This window comes from Pongo abelii, chromosome 11 (genome assembly GCF_028885655.2).
Source record: "Pongo abelii isolate AG06213 chromosome 11, NHGRI_mPonAbe1-v2.0_pri, whole genome shotgun sequence".
Taxonomy (NCBI): Eukaryota; Metazoa; Chordata; class Mammalia; order Primates; family Hominidae; genus Pongo; species Pongo abelii.
This window is the reverse complement of record NC_071996.2, coordinates 126058404-126076513: the sequence shown is the minus strand read 5'-3', so window position 1 is coordinate 126076513 and position 18110 is coordinate 126058404. Positions and strand designations below refer to the sequence as shown.

General features: G+C 37.2%; 1 protein-coding gene across 2 annotated transcripts in view; it reads left to right on the top strand.

Moving 5' to 3' along the window:
- FARSB (phenylalanyl-tRNA synthetase subunit beta) overlaps positions 1-18110 on the top strand; it is an 83531-nt gene that overhangs the window by 42164 nt on the left and 23257 nt on the right. For both annotated transcript variants that reach the window (XM_002812914.6, XM_063713067.1), the window contains exon 16: positions 12733-12888. In XM_002812914.6, the coding sequence (XP_002812960.2) occupies positions 12733-12888 (156 nt within the window). The remainder of the gene's footprint in view (positions 1-12732; positions 12889-18110) is intronic.

Below are 18110 nucleotides of genomic sequence, written 5' to 3'. Positions count from 1 at the left end.
TTTAATATGAATCATAGACATTGTATCATTTCATCGGCAAACACTTTAGTATGTATTTTTTTTTTCTTTTGGAGACAGAGTTTCACTCTTCACCCAGGTTGGAGTGCAGTGGCCTGATATCAGCTCACTGCAACCTCTGCCTCCTGGGTTCAAGGGATTCTTGTGCCTCAGCCTCCTAAGTAGCAGGGATTAAAGGCGTGTGCCACCACACCCGGCTCATTTTTGTGTTTTTAGTAGAGATGGTGTTTCACCATGTTGGCCAGGCTGGTCTCGAACTTCTGACCTCAGGTGATCCAACCGCCTCGGCCTCCCAAAGTGCTGGGATTACAGGCGTGAGCCATCGGCGCCCAACTACTTTAGTATGTATTTCTAAAAGATAAGCGCTACCACTTCAGTTTTGTTTGTTTTATAAATTTAATTTTTATGATTAATTTATTTGAATCAGAATTTAAGGTCCAGCTATTTGGTTGCTATGTCTCTCATTTCTTTTAATGGAAAGCATTTTTCAACAAAGAATTTAATAATTAAGAAGATTACTGTTAAAACCTCAACTTGACAAGCACGGTGGAACATTTTCTTATGTGGCATGATTTATGTGCATATTGTCTTAACATACTTGATATCATGTCATTCTAGCTTAGCAGTGACTGTCCACCGTTACCATTGTACCAGTGACTGTGAATGTGTTTTACCAGTTTTTGTTACTTTTGAGTAAGCCCTGGACTTGTTAGTACAGTGGGTTGCTTGGTCCAACACTTGGAATGTGGTGGTTGGTGGTTATTTAATGAGTGTATATTTAGTAAGTACCTCCACTTGATTGCCAAGGAATTCAGTTTTGTTCAAACTCCACATCTCCAGTCTCTGATACAAATCTGACTGTTCGAAGCTGTATGTGCATTGGTCCCTTGGTGAGCAATACTTTAAGTGACTCAATTGCTGTGTTTCCTTGGTTTCTGGATTTAACAGATCAATTCCTAGCAGTGTTTATGCAGCGATGCTTACTCTAGACTCTGCAGAATTCAGAGTGTGTTCTTTTGAATCAGTTGACAAAAGCAGAGACCTTATTCTCAATTTCTCCTGAAGAGGATAAACATATCATTCTTAACTTTCCAAAGCAGTCACAACTATTGACTGTAAATCGACCTATCTTAGGAATTATAGAGGTATGACCAGAGCTAGTACTGTCCATGGCAAACTCTCCAGCCAATGCTGGATTCCATCTGTTCCCCAATATTGTCCCATTTAATGGATTAGAAAATTAAGACAGAAAGTGGTAATTTGCCCAGGGCTGCATAAAATATTGAACTTGGAGCTGGAGCCATAGTAGAGATCTCAGTCACACATCCTTAGAGAATGGAAGTTCGTGTTTAATATCACTATGTAGAATTTTCTTTAGGTGGTAAGTTTACTATAATAGAAATCAGAAAACATGTTTAGTGCCAGCTGCAAATAGTTTTGAGTGTTCTTGTGCCTTAAATCCTCCATTGGTAGAGATAACTGAGAATTTGATATAATTCCATTGTCAAATTTTTCTGTTAGCCTTGAGTTGTTTCCATTCATCTTATTTCTTTGAGTTTTGTATTGTTTTGATCCTTGATGATCTGTTCATGTTTATAAATATATGGTTACATTTATAAATCAGGGTTAGGTTAATTACACTAGGTTTCCTCAAAAGTTTTGTAATACTGTTTCAGCAGTAGGCCTCTTCCCTAATTGCTAGGGCTCCCTGAGGGCCATGCACGGTTCTGTGGGGCTGGGCATGCTCACAACCAGGCAGAGGGTGCAGATGAGGAAGTTGGGGCTGTTGTAGGGTTGGGGCACTTGACAGTATTTTAGTCCTGGGTAGTGGTGCCTTTGCTATTTTTGTTTTAATTTGTGTTTGTTGGAAAGGCCCAGGTGTAGACTGTACTCTGCTTCTCTTTCTGGCCCGAAGGCTTATGCTTAGGAAGACTTCCTATTGAGAGAGCTGTTCTTAAGTGCTAGTGCTATAGGCCATCTTCTAACAAATCACCTGGGTGGCCAGGCGTGTTGGCTCATGCCTGTAATCCCAGCACTTTGGGAGGCCAAGGTGGGAGAATCTTTTGAGCCCAGAAGGTTGAGTCTACAGTAAGCTATGTTTACAGTAGCTACACTCCAGCCTGGGCAACAGAGTAAGACCCTGTCTCCCCACCGCCCCCCCCCCCAAAAAAAAAGAAGAAAGAAAGAAAGGAAAGAAAGAAAGAACAAATTACTTAGGTGATTATCCCAGAAACTCAGTTCATGTATCTTTTAGATTTGCGTTTCTGCAGTACTTTGTTTCGTTGGGAAGGATAGTTCCTATTTCTGTAGGAAACCTCTTTTATATCTGTCTTTGTTGTCATTACACTGCTCTATTTTCTCCATTGATTCATTTCTGGTATTACTTTTGCCTGTTGTCTTGTATCATTCTGCTTTATTCTTTTTTAAAAAAGTTTTCCATCATCAATGGGATTTGAGAAATGAAGGGAGGTAAATGTGCTTGGTAAGTCTACCATTTTGAAAACATAGATTTGCTTTAGTTTATTTGGAGTATGTTTTCTGTTTAGGTAGGCCTGGATTTTATTTCATAACAAAAGGAGCTTTTCTGATTGAGTATTCTAAATATGTACATGTGGATTCCCTACTTGTCATCTGCTGTACATAGAGGACAACAGGGGGGGCAGCAAAGCACCGCAGTTCCATAGAGAGACTCTGCAGCCAGAGTGCTTGGCTTTGAGTCATGGTTCTGCCTTTACCAGCTGCTTAAATTCGGACAATTTGTTTATTCTCTCTGTGGCTCAACTTTCTCATCTGTACAGTGGGAATAATGATAGCACTTATTTCATTGATAAGTTATAAGGATTAAATGAAATTACAGTTCGAAAAGTTCTAGCCATGTAATAAGAACTGTTGGTGTTTGCTCTTGTTGTTAAGGTATTACAATTCCTAAGCTCAGATAATTTAGCATCCTGGTTTATGGGAATTTTTTACTAGAATGACTTGAAAGCCTTAGCTGTCCATTAAAGGGCTAATGTCACCTTGCTGAGGCACTCGGGGCCAATTCTTATCCTAACTTTTGACTTAATTGGTTTTGTTATGCTTTTTTTTATTATTTATTTATTTTTATTTTTATTTTTTATTTTTAGAATAAGAAAACCAAAACAGACGAATGTGGGAATTTATTTATGGAAACAGGCATGTTGTTTTTTGAGTAATTCGTCACCTACTTTTTTTGAGTGAATTAACATGTTTTTACTGTTTCTCAAACCAGTAACCATTTTTGTCTGTTGGATTCACATTAGCAATTTCCTTCTAAATAATGAAACTTTTTTGAAGAAAAAAGTCTAAACCATAGTTTTCCAGTTGATGTGAAAATTCCTCAGATTTTCATTGGTGGGAGCAGTACCTAAACTACTGGTTCAAAAAGTAGAGATAGAGTGGCAAGAATGAGCAAGGCAGTGTCATTCAGCACAGCACATTGGTGGAAAAGATCTTTAAGTTCTTTTTCGTTGCTAGAGACTGCTTTAGAATATCAGAGACAGAGTTGCCAGTCTTAAGGGAGACAAACCTGTGAGCAGATTCTTACAGATAGTGCTCAGAGAGAATGTACCAGTTGCCCCTTGGTAGCTCAGAAGGGAGCAACAGTTGCCATTAACTTGTTTTCTAATATTAAGGAAAAACCCAACATTCCCAGCCTTGTGTCAATCTGGGGTGGGGCAAGCATGTCTTCCAAAATGAAAATAGAATCCATGCTGGATTTTGATATGCCTCCCACACATTTTATGTGACCAGTATTCCTATAAGAGTAGATGAAAGACTGCTAGCCCTATTTTCATGCTTGACCTCGTTGGACAGTTTCTTATTCTAATGTAGTCTTTTTTGACTGACCATCCGTGTTGTATGAGGCCGTCAGGCTGCCAGTTTAGAGACTGCGTCAGGCACACTTTTTGAGCATTAAGACTTCCACTCTAAATCAGACACATTCAGGTTCTTTGAGGCTGAGCCAACCACTGCATTTATTGAGACTGTAGATATGCAGTTGCTGCAACATTTTAAAAAATCAGTCATGACTCAAGGGACTCAGCTGATTTATGCATTTTGTTGGGCAGAGTGGCATATGCTTTTGAATGCAGACTCTGCTGTGGGGTAAATTTTTCAGTTGATAACAAGGAAGTCAGCAGACGCAGCACTGAAGCTGCCATATCAGGCTGCTGTGTGAGCTATTGGTTGGTGATTGGTTTCAATCCTTAACATTTTAATTTTTTCTGTTAAATGTCAGGAACAGCTAAACTATAAACAAAATAGTTTAAAAGAAAAATGACTTCTGGGGAACAAAGGACCTAATTGTGAATTCCTAATCCTTATGCCCAGAAAAGCAACTGTATTTTGCAAAATCCAATATTCAGGCTTTTTCTTAAACACAGATTGACTTCTGCAATTGCAGTTTATTCCTTTATGGTCACTGAAGCTGCCAATATATATACATAGAATCTTTCTGAAATGGCAAGAGAAAACATATCACTGGGTTGAGTGAGTTTAAGTGTAAAAGGAACAAGAGCCAAAGAAAGACTGGTTTGGTTTTGTAATGTAAGAGGGTGATTTAGATTTAGTAAGATACAATCATCCAATTGTCAATTTGACATATATCTGTGGAGAACCCTGAAAATCAAATTGCCATGCATTTTGTTTATAACTACTACATTTACAAAATGTTGGATTTTAATAAACATAGTAGATGGAATAGGATAGGTTAAAGCCTCTTGACCATTCATAGGGCTCCAGTTAGTGTCACTTTCTTCATGAAGCATGCTAAGCCTTCACTTTTTGCTCAGAGCATTCTTAACTGTCTCTAAAGCATTGCTGTAGTCCTGGTGCAAGCTACATTTCCTCTATCCCTCAAATCACTGACAAAATAGTTTTTAAAATTTCACATTTTCCCTGAAACTTTTCTAAATGAGAGAATGATCTACTTCTTACCTTGCTTAGTTCGGATGTAGAAATACAGAATTTTTTTTTTAAACTTTAGTCACAATATATGTTTAAGATTCTTGTTCCTTTCTCCTCCCTTGACCACCAAGGCCATCACAGAACAAACCTAATTCACTGTTCTTTTATGATCTGGTTTGTTCTTTCAATTTGCTGTTGGTTTGTATCATATATGTATGTTGGTGTTTGTGTATCTGTCTTAGAAGTTATGAAAATATAGCGGTCAGATCTTTAAAGGTTTTTGTGTAACTCTATGCTTAAAAATAACTCATTGAAAGCATTTTCATTGTGGGCTTGTGAAATACTTCAGTTCTGAGAAATTATCCAGTAATTCTGGAGCCCTCAAATAATGGAGGATTATCTAGCGTCCACATGTGGAATGTGGTTTTCCGAAGAGAGCTTATGTCATCAGTCTGGATTAATTTAATTTCACCATTTCATATTTTTGGCATGTAGAATTTCCAATTAATAATTCAAAAAATATGGGTGTAAGGAGCATTGACATTAACAATTTTTGAAGTAACACATTTGCATATGTGATGGCATCTTAACTGTGTAAATACATCATTTTTAATATAGAAAGTTATTTTAGTACATTTGGTTCCACATAGTTAAGATCTGCTAACATGAGTATAATGTGTCCTGTCATGCATTGAATATTGTGTTTTTTTTTTGATAGGTAAAAAATCCATTCCAGGTTTACATTAACTAAATAAAAGCCAACCCACAAGGATGTACTTTTTCCTTCATGTGTTGAGAAGGTCATAGATTTTTCCTCATATTTGTTTCTTGGCTTTTCAGCACTATTTTAAAAAGGAAAGTCTGTACTTTGGTGCTATGATACAGGAGGGCATTTTAAGGAAAATTGTTCTTAAGCTTTATTGTGTTTTTTTAAAAATTGAAAATATATTTGTGATGTTTTTAAGACCTTTCATGAATATGTATTTTTAATTTAAAAGCAATTCTAATCTTTTATTATTATTATTTTTAAAATATCCAACTTCTCCTTAGTCCTACTCTTAGAATTAGTTGCCGGCCCTTTTCTGTGCTTATACAAGCATATGTTATGCTTTTATTTACAGCCATAGATAATGGATAAATACTTTTTAGTGTTTATACAAATGGGATATACTTTACCTGTCTTGTTCTGCACCTCGTTTCTCCTCTGAGCACATTCTATCAATTTCATTTCTTTTTAATGGCTGGATAATCTTCCATCATATCAATGTACTATAATTTATTTGCTAAGATTGTTATGAATATTTAGATTTTTACCAAACTTTTGCCAAACTATGTCTGTTGCAAGAAATGTCCTTGTACCTTTATACAAATAGGTATTTTTAGAACTAGAGTTGATCATTCCATAGGTGTAAACATCTAAATGTGTGATAATTTGTTGAATTCTCTTCATAAAAGGATTTTTTTACAAACTTAGCATCCTACCAAGAGTGTATAAAGGTTCCTGTTTACCCACATTCGATACGATTTCTGGAGGCATTATGTCTTCACAAGATTCTTGTTGCATTTCTGAATCATTTAGGCCTGCACTGAAATTCTTCAGGAGATGTATAAAATTTGCAATATAAATTATAGTCTTGTGGGTTCCAATGTGAAATAAATTTGTTGGATGGAATAGACTTAAAAATCAAGTTGCTTGGTTTTATTCTCTGAATTTGGCCAGACTATTAACCTCAAGCTCCACATCAGCCTCTGATTATTCTAGAAGCTGTTTTGGTCTCCCAGTAGGCTTTCTCCTAGCATCTTTCTTTGGGCTTTTAGGTGACTGTGAGAATAGGAGTGGAAAGTTTCTCTGGAAGACTCTGCTCTTTTCCAGTCTGTGCCATGTATGATAACATAACCAAACATCTTAGTTTTTAATCATTGGTACTTTGGTGGAAAAGGATCTATACCGAACAGGAGCCTATTTGAAAAATTTGAGTTATATGTAATAGTCATTTACTAGAGGACATCATGTACCATTCCTTTTTCTTTTCTGTTAAAAAATCATTTGGTGTGTTCTTTCATCTTATAGAATTGTAGCTAGCCGCCCCTCCTTTGCGCAGCTTAGATCAGCCCTCTCCAGGCAGTACTTTGAAGTCTGTGAAATACATAGATAATTTAGGCTGACATACTTGCCAGGCCCATTTAAAAGCAGAATTGTTTGATGGCATGACACAAGCAGTCTGTTAACTGAGTTATAAAGAACTGAGGCATTTCCAACAAACCCCAGCTTTGGCATGAGTTTTAAATAGTTCTTATTTTGTGGTGTGTAGTCAGTGGACTTTCTATGATGTAGTATGGTCTCTTAGTGCAACATACTAGGAAATGGGAATGTTACTATACCCAGCAATTTCAAGGAGGAATGGGTGGAAATGAGTTTGTGGTTATTTTCTCCTTTGATTCAGTTCAGCTACAGTAGAGGGAGTATCTTAGCAAGATATGAGGAAGTAAGTCCAGAGAGAGCAATAACCCTTGGGAAATGTAAAAAGCCAGCCAATCAGTGTGGAGTTGGGAGGGGGCGCCTAAATAATGAGGTTAATCTAATTATTATGGTGGGCTTAATACAAAGCCCTAGAAATCAGACTTTTCTTAAAAATATTGCAAAATTAAATCTAAAAATATATAGTTCATTATTGTATGTGTATGCTATAAACATCCTGAAACCTTTCTTGAATGAAATAGAGTATAAATTTTTTAAGTTCTCTTTTGTTTTTGTTTTTGTTTTGAGGCAGGGTCTCACTCTCACTCAGGCATGATCATAGCTCACTGCAATCTCGAACTCCTGTGCTCAAGGGTCCTCCCACTTCAGCCTCCCAAGGAGCTGGGACTACAGGCACATGACACCACCACTGTGCCTGGCTAATCTTTACATTTTTTAAAATAATTTATTTGTAGAGATAGAGTCTCACTTTGTTGCCCAGGCTGGTCTGAAACTCCTGGGCTCAAGTGATCCTTCTGCCTCGGCCTTCTAAAGTACTGGGATTACAGGCCTGAGCCACTGTGCCTGGCCTAAATTGTATATTTTTTAATTGTGATTTTATTATTCTCATCACAAGCTTACTTAATTTGTTTTTTAAAATTCTAAATTTTTAATCCAGATATTGCTGCTCGTATCAGAAATATAAAAGTTTTACATAATTTAGAAATCAGGAAAAAAATACTTGGAATTTGGCAAAGATTACCAAAATAAAGATTCCAGTTTATGTTGCTAAGCTCTCTCTTAATGGTAGTATTACTGTTGGGCTCTTCTCTCACAGCAAAAATGGAACTCCAAAGTTGTTTCAATACATGCCTGTGTGTTAAAGTGGGAGCATGTGACATCCACACCAACAAATGGGTACCACATGGCAAAAATACCCAGAAGCAAGTCAGTAGTATGAAAGGGATAATTTAGTTCTGTTTCATTTCATTTTTTTCCCTTCAGAGGGAGAGAATGAAAGAAAGGGAGACACAGAGAGAGAGAGAGAGAGAGAGTAAGTTTGTATTCCTACAGTGGAATCAGGCTCTTCATTTTAGTTTACGAATATGGTTGGTTTAGTGAGGTTTTGTGCCTGTCTGATTTTAATGTCGACTTATAGCTTTTAGATATCAAATTTCTTTATCTTTAAAAATGGAAATGATGGAGGTGACAGTGGTATGCTCCTCGCTTACCTCAGCTGGCATAGATATGTTCCACTGTCTGCTCCTGGCCCTGCTTAATAGCTATTTGTGTGTGCTTATCTTCTTTTTAGGCTGTAGGCATTTACTCAGAAAATAATTATTGAGGTCTGGCATGGTGGCTCATGCCTATAGTCTTAGCACTTTGGGAGGCTGAGGCAGGCAGATTGCCTGAGCCCAGGAGTTCAAGACCAGCCTGGGCAACATGGTAAAACCCTGTCTCTACTGAAAATACAAAAAAAAAAAAAAAAAAAAAAAAAAAAAAAAAAAAAAATCAGTGGGCATGGTGATGTGTGCTTGTACTCCCAGCTACTTAGGAGGCTGAGTTGGGAGGTTCGCCTGAGCCTGGGAAGTCAAGGCTGCAATGAGCCAAGATCATGCTGCTGCACGCCAGCCTGGGCTACTGGAGTGAGACCCTGTCTCAAAGAAACAAAGAAGAATTACTGAGGGTTTAGGTTGTAGATGTCTTGTACTGGCTTTGACCTCTATCATCAAAGAATATCTAGAATAGAGCACCTTGAATATAGTGTGTACTGAGAAATGTTAAATGGCAAGGGCAGTTATTTCTTTGTATCTGTTCAGTCCGAAGTTCAACTCAGAATATACTTTCCATAAGTAACAATACTGTTCATGGCTGGAAACTTCACTGACTCTTAAAAATAATTTATTTCAGTTGCTTAAATGGAATTCTTAAGTATGACAAAAACTTTTGAAAATTAAAACATCTGTTTATCATATAAAAAACATTTCAACAATGCACATCTTTTTTTTTTTTTTTTAAGACGGAGTCTCGCTCTGTTGCCCAGGCTGGAGTGCAGTGGCACAATCTTGGCTCACTGCAAGCTCTGCCTCCTGGGTTCACGCCATTCTCCTGCCTTAGCCTCCTGAGTAGCTGGGACTACAGGCGCCTGCCACCACGCCTGGCCAATTTTTTTTGTATTTTTAGTAGAGACGGAGTTTCACCGTGTTAGCCAGGATGGTCTCGATCTCCTGACCTCGTGATCCGCCCGCCTTGGCCTCCCAAAGTGCTGGGATTACAGGTGTGAGCCACCACGCCTGGCCTCAAAAATGCACATCTTTGACCATATTAAGTGGATATATAGCCATATATAAGTTTGCCCTTATATTGTTTGTTTTCATTTAAATCTTTTTGGGTGTACCCTATAGTGGAAAGAGCGTGGGTTTTAGAGTGAGTCAATTCTGGTCAAATCCTGGTTTTGTAACTTATTAGCAATATAATTAATTGTATTAGCTCCAGCCAATTAGTTTGACTTTGGGCAAGTTACTTAGTCGTTCTGAGCTTTGTTTCTCCATCTGTTTTATAGGAATAATAATACTTACCTTGCATGGTTGTCTTGAGAATTAAATAAGATTATAGAGAAATTGACAGATAGTTAATACCTAGCATGTGCCAGATAATCGACACCACAGATTAACAGTTAATGTTAGTTTTCCTTTTACTCCATTTATGTGCTTACTTTTATATTATTTTAATATTAGAGTACAGTGTCTTAAAATATTCATGTTTTACTTGGATATCTAGAAGATAAAAGGCATTCTGTATTTTATGTCAATCATTGCTAGTAGCTTTTACCTATGGGAGTAAATCCGTGGAAGAAGTTTTGCTCAATGTATGCTAACATGAAGCAGCTTTCTATTTTCAGTTTATTCCCTCAGATATTAGTTTGTTCTTTCTCTTTTTAATTTGAAAAGCAAAATGAGGCCAGCATTTGTTCTATGTTTGTGTTAGAGCAGCGGTCTCCAGAATGTATTGAAGGGCCACAAGTGTTATAAAGTTAAATGATGACTGCTGACTTTCAGTCTTCCTCTCTATACTTAGGTACTTCTTTTTAAAAATGAGTTTTGTTACAGGTTTAGATGATTGTAACTGGCACTACAAGATCAAAAAGTTCCATCGCCCTAAAAACGCCTTATTTTAGTCACATTTTTTTCCCATACCTAACCCCAGACAACTACTATCTGTTCTCTGTTCCCATAAGTTTGGCCTTTTCCAGAATGTTGTATAAATGGACTCATACTGTCTGTAGCCTTTTGAGAGCCTTCTTTCTTTCAGCATAATGCCTTTGAGAGTCATCCAGGTTGTCAAGTCTATCTACAGTTTGTTCCTTTTTGTTGCTGAGCAGTATCCTACTGTATGGATATACCAGTTTGTTATCAGTGTTCATTTGGACTGTTGGAATTCTTTTTTAAAATATTGACTTTAACTGGGCACAGTGGCTCACACCTTAATTCCAGCACTTTGGGAGGCTGAGGCAGGAGGATCACTTGAGCCCAGAGTTTGAGACCAGCCTGGGCAACAGAGTGAGACTTTGTCTCTGCAAAAAATTAAAAAATTAGCTGAGTGTGGTGGCGTGTGCCTATGGTCCCAGCTACCCTGGAGGCTAAGGTGGGAGGATTGCTTGAGCCCAGGAAGTTGAGGCTGCAGTGCACTTTTATATTATTTGTGGTTGCGCCAGGATAGGCAACAGAGCGAGACCCTATCTCAAAAAATAAAGTGAGATAAAATGAAATATTGAGTTTGTAAGTTTGTTTTAGTTTTCAAAGTAGAATAATATATACTAATCATGGAAAAATTGGGAAACAAAAGTTGGAAAAAATTATCCTTGCCCAAACATAACCTCTATTAACATTTAGATATATTTCTTTTCAGTCTTTTTCTCTGTTCATGGGGTTTTTTGGCTTATGGGCTATATTTATGTAGTTGTGATTCTGTTTTTCATCTTTTTATTATTATTATTATTTTTGTAGAGATGGAGTATTGCTGTGTTGCCCAGGTTGGTCTCAAACTCTTGCTCTGGCCTTCCAAAGTGCTAGGATTACAGGCATGAGCTGTTTTGCCTGGCCCTATTCTTCATATACTTTTAAAAATTATTATTATTATTGTGGTAAAAAACATATGAGAGCTACCCTCTTAGTAAACTTTTAGAGGTGTACAGTTACAGTAGTGTTAACTATATGCACGTTGTTGCGGGTCTCTAGAACTTTTCATCTTGCATGGCTAAACTTTTATACTCATTCAATATCAATTCCCCATTCCCTTTCCCTCCAACCCCTGGCAGCTACCTTTTTACTTTCTGTTTCTCCGAGTTTCATGACTTAGATACTTCATATAAGTGGAATCATGCAGTATTTGTCCTACTGTGAGTGGCTTACTTAATTTAGCATAATGTCCTCAAGATTCACTCATGTGGTAGCATAGCTTCATAAACTTTAGTATTCTGCTTTTTTATGCTTTGTGAAGAATGTATTCAACATAAGTAGTTTTTAAAATATTACACACACCAGTGTAACCATCAGCCACATTAAGAATGGAACATTGCCAGTATCCTAAGCTTCTTATATGACCCCTCCCCATCACAGATTCTTCCTTTTAACCTAGGGTAATTGTTAGCCTAACTTTGGTCATAGTCATTACCTTACTTGCTTCATAGTTTTCCAATCTATGTTTGTTCTTTAAACAATGTAATTTAGTTTTGCCTCTTTTTGAACCTTGTGGTCTCTTTTTAATTTCCATTTACTATGATAAGTATTTGCTGTTGCTATGTTATGATAAACCATCATAAAGATGCTTTCTAATAGCCGCTTAGTATCCTGATGAGTGATCGCACTGTACTTTATGTAGCCATCCCTAATATAGATTGTTTATAATTTTACTATTGGAAATAATGTTGTAGTAAATGTCTTTCTACATAAAGCCTTTTTGAATTTAGGATTATTTCCTTTGGGTAGTATTAATATTATGAATAAGAGAGTATGAAGCTTTAAGGCTGTGATATATTGGTAAATTGTTTACAAAGAATTTTACCAACTTATACCTCAGTGAAGCCTTATTTTCCCTGGTCAGCATTGAGGGTTTTTCACTCTTTCCCCCAAATAAAATACCTTAGGGAATTTGATAAGCTGAAAAAAGACTATTTTATCTTATTTTGCATTTCTGAGGTTGAATCCTTCTCTGAATGTTTAATATTTGGTTTTCTTTTTTGTTGACTTTTTCTAAGTTTGTATTGGGGTAAATCAGTTTCTTAAGCAATGATTAATACAGCCTTGTGACCAGTTCCTCTATTTTTCTAGATGTAGGTGCAAAAAACTACAGGCATCTCTGTGCGGTTTATTACAACAAGAATCCTGGGTTTGAGATCATTCATGGGCTGCTGGACAGAATTATGCAGTTGCTCGATGTGCTTCCTGGTGAAGACAAGGGGGGATATGTGATCAAAGCATCAGAAGGTAAGACAGATGAGCCGAATCCAGAGTTCGTGACAGTGTCAGGAAGAGGCTACACCTTGTTTTTGATGAAGTTGGTAGTTTTGATTTGGGATTTTAGAAAGAAAGGGAGATAAAGTTTTATTTCAATTAATTGCCAATATTATTCAGAAAATATCCCCTTTCCCTCCAGCGTTTTAAGAAAACACTTTTCAGAACTCTCATAAGTGCTGCACAGTATACTTTTGTTCCAACTGAGCTATGGTAACCCCTAGTTACTGGCACCTTTAAGCCATCAGCACATGGTGAACCCAGAAGTTTTAACTGGAAGCTGATAAGACCTAAAGTGATGGTTTGCACTCAAAAGCTGCCTGTCTGATGGCTTTAAGGCAAAAGAAAAAAGAAAAAAAACCCCAAAAACCTCAGAAGTTATTCTGAAAGATTTCACACATGTTAATCAAGTCATAAAGTTTGCAGAGCAAGGGTGGGAATCCTCGTGTATAAAATCCCAAGTACAGTAAAATCTTTGTTGGAGAGTTTAAGTTAGGCTAACTAAATGGTATATATGTGCTCCTAATATTCTATTAATAGTTTCTCATTATCCAAGGAACGCTGAAATTTTTGCTTTTCATATTTCTGCAGCTTCAATCTAAATTTATTTTGTTAGATGAAAGGTCCAGAAACAACTTGAGAGAAATATTTTACCACTTATTCCTACTGTTTACCTCACTGTGCTTTATAAGTCTATTTGGCATCTTAAATTTCTAACAGAACATTTACTTTTAAAGTGTTACTTAACAGTTAGTAGTGAGATTTGGTGGGGTAATATTTTTGTTTTTTTCTTTTATTTATTTTATTAGTCCTCAAGGATTGTTTTTGTTGGTGGTTGTTTAATTTTTGTTTTTGTTTTCATTTTGAGACTCCTTTGAAAATAACCCTGAAATCTATGGGTTTTTTTAAATTGAAGATGTGTGTGGTTCTTTTTTTTTTTTTTTTAAATAAATGAGAGATTAAATAAGCAGGAAGTTGTTTTTTACCCACTTTCCATGAGAAATAATAAAATGCAGACATGTGTTATGCTTGTGGAGTTCTAGATGTTAGAACTGGATTTTGGAGTTCATCCAGCCCACGAGCCTGGTTTTATGAGTGAGGGAACTGGGGTTAGGCAAGTTAAAGAAGCCGGAGCCGGGTCATGCATGTTGACCCCACGGCTTCTGCCTCCCAGTATCCTTGCCAGTGTTGTCTGCCTTTTTAGTGCCTGTATGTACTCATTCACCAGTTTACCATCCTAGAATTTTGCTTTAAGACCAGGTCATCCAGGCTTATGGCAACCTGTAAGCTGATGTGAAGCATTTCTTTTCCTTCCATGCACAATCTTCTCAGAAATCTTATTTCTTAAACAGTTTAGCTAGATAAAAATTTGATGCAGATTGCGTCCTGAATGTGAGGTCCAGTTTCTTTCATACTTGAAAGGTTGCAAAGAGCTGAAATGGTAAATGAGAGCATAGCTTATGGTGGATGTGACGCTTTGTGTAACCTTTAGATGGATAATATTTCTGTAAACTGGTATCTTAATATTGTGACTTCTCCTGCTTCAATCGGTTCCTTAGATATTTATTTATCAGAAGAGTGTGAGTTCCTAGTTATAAGGCAGACTTCAGAAAAGACAATGATAAGTAGGACACAGGCGCTGCTGTCAAGCAACCAGCCAGGGAAAAGACCACCACATACCGACCCTCAAACCAAGGTGTTAAAATGATTGTCTTGATGTTTCCGAAGAGGAAGAAAGTGTACCTTCTTTAGGGCATCCAGAAAAACAATAAGGAGTTTCTGCAAAGTGAGATGGGCCTTTGGAAGAATAGGTGGAGACAGGGGAAGCAAGGCAAACTAACGATGGGAAACAGGCTGTGTGTTTGGAAACACAGCAGACAGTGTAGTATGGTTTGGCTACAGGGTGAGGAAGGAGCTTGAAACTATATTTGGAGTCTTGAATGCTAGGGAAAGGCTGCAGCTAGTTAGGAGAAAAGTATTAAAGCTTCTTTTAAAGCAGGTAGGTGATATTAGATCTGTACTTTAAAGGGATTAATTTAGCAGCAATATGTAGGTTGGGTGGGATGGAGAGCAGAGGTGAAGAGAATGATGGGAAGGGATTTTAGCACATTGTAGAGGAGTGATAATGAGGAATTGGCCTGGATTGTGCTCATAGGATCCAAGGAAAAGACTGATTTAAGAAACCTTAGGAGGCCGGGCGCGGTGGCTCACGCCTGTAATCCCAGCACTTTGGGAGGCCGAGGCGGGCAGATCACGAGGTCAGGAGATCGAGACCATCCTGGCTAACACGGGGAAACCCCGTCTCTTCTAAAAATACAAAAAATTAGCCGGGCGTTGTGGTGGGCGTCTGTAGTTCCAGCTGCTCAGGAGGCTGAGGGAGGAGAATGGTGTGAACCCAGGAGGCGGAGCTTGCAGTGAGCCGAGATCACGCCACTGCACTCCATCTAGCCTGGGCGACAGAGCGAGACTCTGTCTCAACCAAAAAAAAAAAAAAAAAAGAAACCTTAGGAAGATAGAAGTTGGAAAATTTTGTGATAGTGCCACTTGGAACCTTTTGTGATACAGCTAATTTGTGTTGATCTTCTTTTTAAAAGTCAGGTTTTTCTAATTCTAAACTTATGATATTATAATTTGAATTCCATATAATTTAGCACCCATACAGAATATAATACTTAGTGTCTAGTTTCCTAACATGTAGATGTCTGCTGTTTTTGTTTAGAATTTTTTTTTTTTTAATTAGGAAATACACATTCCTAAACTGTCACTAGTTCTGATGTGGTTGTAGATCTTTATGTTCAATTTTGTTAGGCCAGGTTGTTATTTTGGTTTTTGATTTAGCATGAATATTTACAGACTCAGACTTGTGGTTCCTTTTGAATCTGCATTGGCTGTCATAGTAGAACACTGTAATCTTTTGAAGTTTTTTCAGGTATGAAATGTCCAAGATTTATGAACATGAAAAGCTTTTTACACATGGGCAGCCTGAATCAGTATGTATTTCAGTATATCTAACGGACTTTCTTTGGAAAAGGGCAGGAGGAGATTTACTGTCACCCCCTATCACCATCATTGGCCACATTAGTCTCTTGGAGTCCTGGGCACACACCTAGCTCTGAGTGCTTTTTTCTCAGGGTGCTTTCTGCAAGAACCATCAAGCCAGAGAGAATTGGTATTATTACAAATAATGGTTCCTCATTTCTATAGGGATTTCTATTTTGATTATCTAATGGCAAGTATGATCATCCTTTTTTGTTTATGGTTGAAGAAACCAAGGTATAAAGAAGTGGCTTGTCAAAATAAGTCAGTAATAAAGTTGGTATTAAGTTTTTCATCTAATATATATGTATGTGTTTGTGTGTGTATATAAAACACACACACACATACACACATACATACCACAACTAAGGAACAACATTGTTTTTCAGACTCCTAAGCAAATCAGTAAACACAGGAATTTTGTTACTGGGGCATGTTTAGCTGCATCATTTCCTCCAATTTATTGTTATTTTACATACAGCTTTTTCAACTAAGAAAAGGTCTTCAGAGTATTAAAAAGTAGAGTAGAAGCAGATTAAGAACTACAGTTCCCTGCCATCCTTGATTACTGAGTTGTCTTATATTACTCTGGCATATGGCTGACTTTTTAATAATTAAAAATCCCTAGTGGCTTTGCAGTTATAATTGAGCTAAGTCTGTTCTCCAGAGATTCCTGCATATGTCAGTTACATCGGCACTTATACCTATTTCTTCCTGTCCTTCTAATGTATGCTACTAAGCTTTCTTTTGTGCTGCTTTGTTTGGTGGTAGGGATGAATGGAACAAAACTCGATTCACCTTTGAGAAACTTGGCTCTGTGCGTTGTAAGAAATCTGGAAATTCATCTGACTGATCTTCGCATTAACATAAGGAGTTTTGTTGACATTGGAGCGTAACCTTGCTTGTTATGCAGGGGGCAGTCCTCTGCAGCATGTGGAGTATCTGCAAAAGCACCCAGAAAGCCTGTAGTTGTAGCCAGAGTGAAAAGCCATGGTCCCCTGGTCTTAAATATTTCTTATTTGCTGAGCATCCTTGTAGTTAACACCATAAAGTGAGATAGAATGTCAAGTTGATGACAGAATAAGGTCAATGTTGAGTGGGAAAAAAAGAAGAACCTTTAACTTTTTAGCAGACTGCAGAGCATTTTAAGAGTTTCAAAAGGGTTCAACTCCAAATATTTTAGTGGCTTTGGATCAGATTATTATGGCATATATATATATATGCTTTTTCTTTTTTTCAGGCTTCTTCCCCTTCATTTTTTGTGGTTTGTTGCAAACTTAATTATGTATGTTAAGATGCATTTATCCTTTTCAAAAACCACTTCTGGGCAAGGAAAATTCTCCACATTTTTGTGTTTAGAATAGTTATGTGGTTGCCGGGCAAATCAGTGGCAAAAATTATTTCTTGTAGAATGTATGGGCTTTGTGTGTGATTGGCTGCATTGACTTGAGCCTGTGATTTTTTTCCCCTTTAGCTTGTTACCTATTTCAGTTTTGATTATTTACAGTTCTACAGAAAACTTGAATTTAACTTGTGACAAGATCCCTGTTGGAGAGACAGAAGGTTTAGAACTTTAGTTTTGACAATTCTAGTTTTCATGCTGCTCAGAATACATTTTGTGAAATGAAAAATAACCTTGTAAGTAATATGCACATTTAATCCTGTACCATATGTATACACAGTGGGTAGTACCTTCTGCTACAGTAATACCTAATGACCTGGAGTTCATGACCTTTTTCCCCTTTCAGGACACCTGTGAAAGATTTCAGATGCTAAAAAATATGGGTGAAATTGTGATGTTTCCCTGGTCGTCACACTGGTTTTTAGTGTAACATGAGCTTGGAAATATATGAGAAAAATATCTATTGAACAACTTGTTGAAGTAAAAGTGTTCAATTTATGGTTTGATTTATACAAAACGTTCTGGACTATAATAAAGGGAGATCTATCTAGCATGCCCACATTTAGTTACCATCAACAAAGAAATTGTGAAGACAACAGACTGAAAAAAATTGGAAGTTTTTAAGCTTCTGACCTTTGGTTAGTCTGTATGGAAACAGTTTTTATTCCTCTGGATGTCTGCTTTTTTGTGTTTGAGGCAAGCTTTCAAATACTATCATTTTTCTTAGCTTCTTTGAAGGAATTAAAAGACAAAGCAA